Genomic DNA, 11,239 nt, shown 5'->3' with positions numbered 1-11,239 from the left:
TAACACTATGTCTAAAACTATGGGCAGATGTCCCTTTTTGGATATAGCTGAAATTCTCTAAGATTACATTATTCCTCTCCCTCACTCCCTTCTGCCTTGGGCACACAGCAATTAGCAGAAATGATCCCTAAACCACTTGGGAAATAGAGGGAGGAAGAGGAGGGGAAAACAGCCAGTTGAGTTGGCTCAAGCCACTAATTTAAAACAATTTAAACTAGCCTAGCTGACTTTGCCTCCAGTGCTCACACGACCCACTCTGCTGGAAGAGCGGCAGGAGGCCCCTGTGCGTAGCAGAGGGCACTCAACAAGCAGGGATCTGAAGCCCACGTCACTGTTTGCAGGAGGAACGTCTGTCCTCCCTAAGGCTCTGGGCATGTTTTACAGAGAACATCCCATGAGGCGTGCAGCCTTCTCTAAGTGGTATTAAACAGAACCAGAGCACAGCGTTACCATCCCAGCACATGGTGGGCCACCCACTTCACGACACTGGGAAGCGCCACCAGCAGTCTGTAGAGCACACATCCCTTTTGCCTCATAAACGGGGGGCATAAAATTTGGCCCTGCGTTTTGTACACAGGTTTACAATCACTTTTAAGAATCTCTTATTCACATCAGAGATGTATATTCCATCCTGGCACAAGAAGCAGACACATAAAACCCACAGCACACAACACATTCACAGTGTTTAAGATCTGCAGATGGAGCATGTGCAGGAGAAGGTTTTATGAACAAGAAGTGCTGGAACAACCAATCATCGTGCAGGGACAACACAGGTCCTGCCAGCGACGGCTTTGAATGCAGGCAAGAAACATTTGCTGTAGCCTGAATACAGAAGTTGTACAGCTGTGCCAGCAAAGTGGTATGTTTATCCTTTAGGGCAGATTTGCTTTCTACAAACAGCCTGCATTAGAATTGTATACATGTGGTGAGAGAGTTGAGCATTTCACTCCTGTGTTGAATAAATCAGGAAAATTGGTCCCAGATAATACACCTTTCCTAACTAAGTTGGGGGGCAGAGGGGACCTGAGAAGAATGGCTACCCAGTCATCAAGCAGTATGAACCAAGTTGCCTCATATATTCAGCTTTCTTCCTGTCCTAAGCAAAACCAGCTCTTGGCTAAACGTAGTATTTAACAGCATACAAATACTCAAGTTTGCTTCCTTTTGTTTAAGCAAGTCTGATACACATACCCATAAATGTCTAGAAATTATAGCAAATTATACTATTCTTCTTGTCCTCACCTCAGACATCTGATCTAGCCTGGCATCACTTGTAAGTTAAGAAATGAATCAAAACCCAGGTATTTAAACACTTACATATTCCAGTCTTAAATATTTCCCCGATACATGAGATCTGGCCCATCTCTCAGCTAAAAGATTATATATAGTCAATGCTCATTCAAAAGTAGCATTTCCAGGGTTTAAATACAATCTAGAACATTAAAAAATGCTATAAACAGATAAAAACAGACAGCAAGAGTGAATTAGTAATTCAGACCTATAAGCCACTGGAGCATGGCAAGATGCCAGTGTGTCAAGACACTGACTTATATATAAGTAATCCATACCCAGCATTTTGGGAAAAAACAAAATGGCTCAAAGTAAAACTGAAAGAATGAGGTATACGTTAATCATCACACTTGTTTATGTTCAGTAAAGGTCTAAGCAATTGCCTTGCACTGTCATTTGGAAGATTGTTGCTCAATTTCCACATCCATTCTTCTATCATCTTGACTAATCATACAAAACCTATCAAACTCAGGCTCAACAAGTATTAGAGCCATGAGTATTTCTTTCCAATTCCCAGGAACAGCTGTATACAGACACAAGTGTTTTTATAAAAAACAGGAAATATTTAGGGAAGTAAGAAAATATATTCACCATTCTGAAAGCATTGTTCTGTATGGGGCCTCATCTAACATACTTGTCAAAGATACAGAAAGGATGACAATTAAAAGAAGGTCTTCATTCTCATTAGAAACTCCCTGCTTCCTGACTTTCCACTTCCTGCTCTCTTCCCTCTCACCCTATCCCATGCCACCCATGGCAAATCGTACTTTTCCTGTTCCTGAAGACCTTTCAGATGCAGAAAGTGTGACTAAAAATACCATATATGATAAGCCTGGTACAGAAACTGAGAATAATCTTCCCTCAAAGAAAACACCTGCTATCATCACACAATACAGGATTCAAAGAGATTCTGACCAATTCCATAGAAAAAAAAAATCACCCCCCCACACCCCCGCTTTTTTTTTTTGGCTGCAACACAGGGCAATAACACTTAATTCTCCTGCCTGTGTTTGTAATCAGAGCTCTGACAGACCCAGATACTCTGCAAAACTGATTAAAAAAAGAAGAGAAAAATTGCAATGTTTTACATAATTTTCACATATCTTTGTTCTAAATGCTAAAGACCTGTGAGACATACAGCTCATCAAGAACAAATATACAGACAACAGCACAGCAGACTTCAGTGATACAACAAAAGACAATTTAAGACAAATGACTTAGAGCAAATGCTATCACTGAATAATCCCACAGCAGCTGTCATAATTAGTTAGCTCAAATCTCATCAGAATCAGAGAAGTTAGAGTTAAATGCTAGCTCTCTTCCTGTAACATTGTGTAACTCCAAAACAGCAGCATTATCCTCGCTATTTTAGAATTAACATTTCTCCACAAAATAAGATGGAACGACTCGATCCTTCCACGCAAAAAAAACCGGTGCAAGCCAACAGATGACAAAAGAAACTCGGTCAAGTTTGAGCCTCTCAACACCTTATTTCCTGTCTAAAGAGCCCTTTTGTTCTGCTTCCCTGCATAAATGTTAATATTCTGCCATCATTAGAAAACGAAACAATGAAAAAAAGCCCCACGCACATGAACTCCACTGCCCCAGAGGGCGAAATAACGCCACACGACGCGATTAGAACCGGAAAATTCCTACCAACAAAATCTCCACAATTTTCTGTTTGCTTCACCCCAGATTAACTTCACTTGAAGCTGTACTTCGGCGCAACCTAGCCTGGATGCGGAGCCCCACCTCCCCCGCCCCTATTGGTCGAGGCGGGGGTGCCCCTCCCCGCCAGCCAGACTCCGCTCCCCGATTGGCGGAGCGGCATATCCATTATTTAAAGAACTTTTCCTTGCTAGCAGGTTAGGCTGGCCAGGTTAGAACACCCTGGGCAAGCTGGTTCTTAAAGGGACAGGACCCCGCTCCCGGCTGTGACAAACTACAACCTTGGGCGACGCGCCGCCCCGAGCGAGCTCCAACGAGCGCCCCGGCGAGCGGCAGCGGGCGGCCAGCCCAGCGGCGGCCCCTCCGCGCCTCCCGCCGAGCCTCCGGCCAGCACCGGTCCCCGGGGCACCTACCCCCACCCAGCAGGCTGCTCTCACGCCGGATGGGTTGAGGGTGGAGGAGAGCATCGAGCGGGCTGGAGACACTTCTCCCGCTGCAGTGACACTACTGTCGCCTGCTCTACTTACAGGATAAAATTAGATGTGGGTTTTGAGCCCATCCACTCTTCAAGAGTGACTGGAGTTACCCTGGGAAGCCGGGCACACTATATAAATTAGTAACTCCGGCTAAAAATACGTTGGGTTGCCAGTTCCAAAGACTTCTACCAATTTAAAGCATGAGTCAGCAGAAGAGGAGCTCCGCAGGAAGTGACTGTCTCCATCTCACAAGGTACCATGGCTTCTGCCAGAAACTTTTCGTGCTTATTCAGGCTTCACTTGACTGAACAAATGTGCAAGACACTGTTCACGTTCTGACAATCAACAGCGTTTCTCACAGCACAGCCTCCTCTTAACACTGGACAAAATCCTGTCGTTTAGATTAAAAGTGTTTCTTTTTCCTCAGTGTAAACACTGATACAGTTCCCTACCCATCTATCAAGGGAAGAGCCTGGAACATGCAAGAAGAGTAAAAACAAAACAAGGCTTAATAAATATTTCACAAGTGCAGATATGACACCTTGTTTGAGAAAACCCTTGCCCCATTCCAAACAAGCAACACCGCAAAGATCCGGGACACAGTCAGCGTTCCCTCCTGCACCCACAAGTATCATCATAGTTACACAAGACTTACCTGGTTAGCAAGGTTGCCTTATAGAAAACATTTTCATGTGTTAGTGTAAAATACTAAGCTAGAGAAAGATAGAGCACTTGTCAGCACATTCGGGTTGTTTCTGGACTGTTGCAGGGGCAAAGAGGAAACACTCCTCCTTGTTTCTGGTTCTTACCCCCGTCCCTCCAGCCAGCGCTGGAGCAGCCTGCCTTCCCTTACTTCATTGACCGCCCGTACCGCAAAATGGGAGAGTTTTAACTTCCCTAGTGCAGATTAATCAAGCCTAAGATAGTTTAGCATACTGCTTTACTGCAAATACCACCCAACATCAGGAAAGTATTTACAGGCAAGTACTCCCTTGCGCTATGATACATACACCAAAAGAGCACAAAACAAACCTTCAGGAAGGACATTTAATTCCTCTAAAACAGTCAAACAGCACATTTTGTGTTACCTTCTATTTTAGAGCCATCGATCATACCACAAATCCAAATATGACTGAAAAGCACCAATTCCTACAGTTATAAGTAGGAAACCCTACAAGAAGGGAATTAACAAGATTTACATAACTTCCCCTACAGAACCTAAAATATAAGTTGAAAAAAACCAGACCTTAACCCTTGCACCTGAATTCAGTGCCCTGCAAGAGTCAGTACTGCTAGAAGCTATTTGGGCCATACTTACACGACACTTTTTTGACCAAACGTTATCTAAGCAATCAAAACCAAGAACACAGTTCATGCAAATAAAATATACCAGTAAAGCGTCCTCTAAGTATCTCAGTAACCAATCTTGGAAAGCATCAATTTAGAGCATATTAACTTTAGGCCCCTAAAAACAACAGCAGAAGATCTTACCAACCAAACTGTACAGTGCTAGAAGAGGACATGGCAACCCTAAAGTGAGTGTAATTGTTTGGGTACTTTCAGAAGGGGAGAAAAAACCCCAAACACATTGTCCCAAAACTCTCCAGCTCTATATGCTACCACAGAAGTCTAGCCACCTCGCAACTGCAACAGTGATGAAACATATTTTTTATCATTAAACATCCCACACTTCAGCTCATGCTTCTGTTACGCAGGCAACTAGCAGCTCCTTATCACTACAAGGGAAAAGTTTCACCCCTTTTTCTCCCCACCTTTCCCCTGCCAGTCACGCAGTCTGGCCACCTCCCTCAGCCCAGCTCTGGTGCTCATCAGAACCTTCCATCTGCCTCTGAGTCACTGACCTGGCAGAAGTTTGGCCAGCTTCTGATAAGCAAGAGCATGGCTTACCCAGAGCATAAGGGGAATGGCAAAGCAGATTCTCCTCCATTCAGCACTAACCTCCTAGATTTGCTTACCTCATTTCATTTAAAAACAAATAAAACTCACAAAACACAAAACTATCACACTAAGAATGCCCCAAGAGTAATTTTCCATCCTCACAGAAGTAAAAATCAAAAAAATATATATCTGTGAAGTGGGGTATCCAAAGTAGGTTCACAGTTGACCCTACCTCACTGAACTAGAAACCATGGGTAAACACATCTGTATCTAGATGTTGGGAATCCAGACATTAAAAAATTGCTATTCAAGTTATCCCGTGCTGAAGGAGGCCTAGTGAAACTAGACATTGAAAAGCCTAATTTATAAGCACAGTTTCCGCACATAAGCCACCTATTTTCCCTGTAAATACACATACATTTTGGCAAAAATGCAGAGGCACCATTTTAAGGTCCAGGCTCAAGTTATGCCTTTGCTACTCTTACAATATCTGTAGCAATGCAGAAAAAACGAAAATAGCAGATTGCAGCTGCAAGTACATTAAGCAGGGAAGCTTTGACAGCAGTGTAAAAAAGATTTAGTCTGCTGCCACTGAACTCTGCACTGAGGACAGTAACAAGAGAAAGCACCTGACTCTCATTTGACTATTGTAATCGTGGAACCGCTAAAAGGCCATTTGTTCTGTAATCTTACACATACAGAAGACAGCAAGTTTGGAGGACTTGACAGCTCAAGAGATCAAGAACAGCGCCTTTCATCTTTAAGTCACCAGTTCAAACAGAGACCAGAATAGTAGTGATCAAAAGCCACATGTGATGGCTGTTCGGGGATTAGATGAAGAGATGGTTACTCACTGTCCAGTTCCCAACAGATCAGGGTGAACCACAAGAGCTCTCTTCACAATTTTGCACCTGTTTTTCAGTCTGGAATACATTTACCTCCTGGATTCTGTACACGTTAATAAGTAGCAAAGCAACTGAACTGCTGCATACACATACTGAACTTGCATTGTAGAAAAGGACTTTACCCGCTGGTTGTCAATTATGTCAGCACTACAGCATGTGCTGAATGTTTTATTTATTATTTTTAAACAATTATAGCTCTTTTAGCTTTTTTATTATTAGAGACAGCTTTAAAACTAATATTTAGCTTTTCCATTCCTTTTACACCCTCAGATGCTGCTACCCTGTTTATAAACAATAGTTATCATAAACTTGCTGTATAAGGTATTTTTGGAAATATATCAATTTTAAAAGCACATTAGTAGAGGAATTTAAGAACTCTGGAACTTGAAAAATTATTTTGAGACATTAGTAGTAATTTTTTAACAAACCTAAACAACAAACTTCATGAGGGCCATGTCTACATAAGGACGGGGGAAAAAGATTCCCTGTGTGATGCAAGAAACATTCCTTTTCATATTCTTACACATTCTTCAATACATCAGTGTGCAGTTTCTAGAAAGTCAATTAGCAATAGCTCCTTTCCAACCTGACTTTAGTTTTAAAAGTCTGCAGAAGTACCTGGAATTTCCAGGCTGGACAGGCAAGACGAAAACAAGTTCAGAGTATATGTTGACTGAAGGTTCTGGAGCACAGGTTCACTGTCCTGCTACAAACACCACTAGCAAAAACAATCTTCTACACAACCCCAGCAGTAGTTCTTCGTAGCATGTTACGTTCTGAGAATGAAGTTGCTGATGAAAAGCTGAGATTCTAGAAACTTCAGTATCCTTAGGAGTAACTACGGAGGCCCTTGCATACAAAGATTTCAACTTGCTATTCCAGGTGCCTAAAGAGAACAACATACCAGACTGATGAGATTCCAGTAATCTTGAAGAACTTTGTGATTTCTCTTGCTGCTTTCAATCCAAGATGTACTACCGCACCGCAATACCAAATCTGGAAACAACAAAGAGGTGCATGTGGTAAATACTGGGTCTTCATCAGAGGGGACGGGTTAGTTGTCTGGACAGCAGTACAGATGCACCAAACACGTTGCCCTGGAAGTTTTAGCAGCTATCTCAAACCACCCAAAGCTTCACTACCCTGAGAACTTAGTAAAGTTCATCCACATGTTAAATTCCAACTGCTTCCTTCTATGCATAGAGGAAGCCATTACGAAAATCACTCCCCCTGCCCCCCCTCCATTATCTCCTGGCCTGTAAAGCTGCACATCAGTAATAGGTCTCAATCACTCTCAGCAGCTGCCACGTTGTTTTGGTTTTGGGCAGGGGGTTTTATGTTGGGTTTTTTGTGGGGGGTTTTTTGTGTTGTTTGGTTGTTGGTTTTTTTTTTTTTTTAAATCAGGACATGGAATTGTATCTTGTACAGCTGCATCACCAAGGCCTCTAGTGATAGATGGCCACATCACTCGCTTCAGTCAGAGTCCTTGAGAAAGGATCAAGACATTTTAAAAGACTTTTCCTTGACATCAGATATCTCTTGGGTGAAAAAAAGTATACTACAGTTTACACTGAAGTCAGCATGCTCCAAGTACATTTATATGTAATCTATAATACCCTTTGTAGCTTAAATCAAGTATCCTGAATGCAAGTCATAGCCCATTCAGTATTTTTTTAAAAATATAAAATAGCTGCATAGCTATTAGCTGCCAAGAAAATGGAGCCAGAAGTTTGTATACTTACAATTCTCTCAGAAATCAGACTGATTAATATAGCTGTTAGAAAAGGACACACTTTCACAGAAACAGGGATTACCTTTATCTGTAACCATAGCAACTTTTCAGTAGTTTGTGTTAATGCTACTCTCCTTCTGATAACTTGCCACTATCTCTTCCAAGCTATTTGTGTAAGGTTTTGAATGTGCCATCTGAGACCATAAAATAACAAGAAGTTGAAATGTAAACTTACATTCTTAGATCACACTCTTAAAAGTATATTATGTAACCTACAATGTTGTTCATTTTTGCCATAAATTCATGATTAGTCGAGAAGTAAATTTATTTTAATCTGTTATTATTTTCACATGATTCATAGTTTTGTTAAGACAAAAAATATTTTAAGAGGTATTCTATGAAATACATACAGGAGAGAGTTTCTTCAGTAGTGAAGAATTTATTCTCCTCTATCCAGAAAGTAGTAAACCCAAGGAATTATGCCACTGATATGTCACAGACTTTGATATTCAGTATCATAAGGAACAAAAATCCTCCCAAAACACACCTGATGACAGATCAGAAAAGAGCCAGTCCCCTTGTTCTAGGTGAGGTGATAATTAATATAAGGAACAGGTGTAGGTACCTCAGCACTAGATAAACAAAGCAGGCAGAATTCGAAGAGCAAAGCTATAAAAGTTAAAGGAGAGACAGGAAAGAGACTAAGGAAGGAATTGACATATTTGCTTCCTCAATTGTTGAGTTACCAGCATCCACAGTTCAGAAGAGGATTAGCACTCTGTGAAAGAAGTTATTTAACATGACATCAGACAAACAAAATCATTTGCTTGGAAGCAGGAGGAAGAGGATAGTTTCTTCTTTATTTTTTTTTTTCCCCTAAAGTTCATAGGGCAGCTGCACCCTTCTCTCTTCAGTGTACACAGACAGTTTGGCACAGTTAAGATGCAAGCATAGATCCTCAGAAGAATGAAAGAAACTCAGCACACTCTTTACTGCCCGTAACTTATGCAATGCCATCTATTATAGGACAAGTCTGGACAAACACCCAGGGAATGGACTTCGCATCACAACAGCACACTTCAAGTCAGTCCACACATGGGGAGAAGCAACCACTGTCGGTTCTGCTGAATGCCTCCATATTACATCAGCACATTTGGTGGAAGCTTCTGTATTTCGTTGTTGTTGTTGTTGCAGCCATTGTTATTAGCAATAATTAGCGCTTTTTATTTTTTAAGATTCCCCCATCCTAACATCCTGTGGAAACAAGAGTGGATGCTCACACCCCTCACCTATCACTTCAGGCTTTTTGCAGAGCCTAGGAGGTAAGTTTGGTTAAATACCGCAGGGTTCCTCGCTGAACACAAGAGCAACAACAAAAAGAACTTTTCGTACAATAAAACACGAAAGGACGACAGCCTGTGTAGGCTTAAACTCTTGGTTTAATTGGAAGGGTGCCACAACGCAAACTGCATGTTGCTTCCTGAACACTCCTGTCCCCCAACCAGCCACAACGGTTGCACTAAACTTCTCCGAGGAGCCGAGAGGCACCACCGACTGCAGCAGCCACCCCCAGCCCCGGCCCGGGGGAAGGCCCCGATACGGCGGCGACGGGGAAGCCCTCCCACTGACAGGGCACCAACGCTACTTCAAGTCCAATCCCCGCCGGCAGCCGGGAGACCCGCCGGCCGGGCAGGCCGACCCCGCCGCACCACCGGCTCTCCGCCTCCCCCCCGCCCCTCGGCCTCTCCCAGCCAAACTAAAATAACTCCGGGGCCGGGGAGGGAGGGGAGCGGCGGCGGGGGCCGGGCGCCCGCCCGGCGCAGGGCTGGCGGCGCGCCGCGGGCCGGCCAGGCTGCCTCTCCCCTTCCACCAAGGACACGAGTACAAACACCTCTGCCCCGGCATGGCTCCTGCGCACGCAGCGAGGAGCTGCCCGGCGGGGGGGTGGGGGGGGAAGGAGGAAGGAACGACCAAAAAAGGGAGAAAAACAGCCCCGGGGCCCTGGGCCCGGCCCGGCCCCGCCGCCGCCCCGCAGCCCCGGGCCTGCCCTGTGCGGGGGTCGGGGGAGCAAAGAGCGCTGGGCGCGGGGGGGGGGTGGACACGACCCTCCCCTCAGCACCCCCATCACCACTCCCCAGGGACGACCGGGTGGCCGCCGCCCCACCTGTCCCGCCGCGGAAAGAGGCCGCCGGCCCCCAACCCGCCCGTCCGCCGGTGCCCGGCCCAGCCGCGCTGCCCTCACCTGCCTCCGGGCCCGCCGCGTCCCGCCGCCGCCCGCCTGGCCCCGCCTGGCCCCGCTCGCTCCTCACCAAACTTTTTTTTCCCTTTCTCCGTGTTTCGTTGCCCTCAGAGTGACGCGGGCGGGCGCTGATTGGCGGAGCCGAGGAAGGGAGGCCGCGAGGAGGAGGAGGCGGTGCTATGGCCCGCGACTAATTATTACAAGGAGACGGCGGCGACGTGAACCACAGAATGCTATTTAAAGGGACAGCGGCCCGTCCCGTGTTTCCCCCCCGCCCCTCGCGAATGACCTGAGGCGAACGTAGGGGTGGGAGCGGGGCACCGGGCGGCGGCCGCCAGCACCGGGCAGGCTGAGCGGGTGAGGGGCCCGGCCGGCGCTGGGGGACCGCTCCCCTCAGGCTGGTGGCCGTTGGGGGGCAGGCAGTGAGGAGATCGCCCCCTCGCACCGCGCGGCCTCTCGGCACGTCGCCGTCCACCCTCCTCCCCGCCCCACATAAATTCATTTTGCTGCAGAAAATCCTGTGTGGCTGCCTACTGCTATCCCCCTCTGCCCACGGGGGTGTTGCAAACCCGTGAAGGAAAAGGTTTCCTGTCAGAGAGCGGGTTTCGCTCGGGCGGGCGCGGGGGCTCTGTGGAGGTTTGGGCATCACCCGCGGCCCCACGCCGGCCACCGCTTCACATCCCCTCTAAAAAGTCAGCTGTGGGTTTTGAATCTCCTGTTATCTACAGTAGGTCACATGACTTGCTTCTCCTTTTTTTTTTTTTTTTTTTTTCATGGTGGGGCTCTGAGACAATACACCACCGCTTATTTTTGTACAGAACATTTTCATGTTGCTATACACAGTCTCACCTAATGTCACAGGCGGCTGTAAACTATACCATGAAGAAAGGTTTTAACGGTGAGATTTGAGGATCAGGAGTGACTTGGCGGCTCAAAGCAGATAGGAAGGGAGGACAGGATTCCAGAGAGATGAAACAAACCAAATAAAAGAGGAATTTTATCTGTGGATAGTGGAGAGGAGGAGGCCAAG

The 11,239-nt window shown here is 45.7% G+C and overlaps 1 protein-coding gene across 4 annotated transcripts in view; it reads right to left on the bottom strand.

Moving 5' to 3' along the window:
- ZFAND6 (zinc finger AN1-type containing 6) overlaps positions 1-10,308 on the bottom strand; it is a 38,249-nt gene extending 27,941 nt beyond the window's left edge. The window contains exons 1-2 of one of the 4 annotated variants that reach the window (XM_074838063.1): positions 10,213-10,302; positions 7,143-7,234 (exon numbers count right to left, since the gene is read on the bottom strand). Coding sequence is in view for 1 of the 4 variants with exons in the window: in XM_074838062.1 (XP_074694163.1) it covers positions 2,880-2,881 (2 nt within the window). In the remaining 3 variants the exon portion in view is untranslated. Of the gene's footprint in view, positions 1-2,879; positions 2,900-2,946; positions 3,019-7,142; positions 7,235-10,212 lie in introns of those variants that run through there. The other 3 variants (XM_074838065.1, XM_074838068.1, XM_074838062.1) reach the window with 3 other exon arrangements.
- Positions 10,309-11,239: the final 931 nt, after the last annotated feature.

Source organism: Strix aluco, chromosome 12 (assembly GCF_031877795.1).
Source record: "Strix aluco isolate bStrAlu1 chromosome 12, bStrAlu1.hap1, whole genome shotgun sequence".
NCBI lineage: Eukaryota > Metazoa > Chordata > Aves > Strigiformes > Strigidae > Strix > Strix aluco.
Note: the sequence above shows the minus strand (reverse complement) of the source record. Positions and strands in the feature narration are given on the sequence as shown.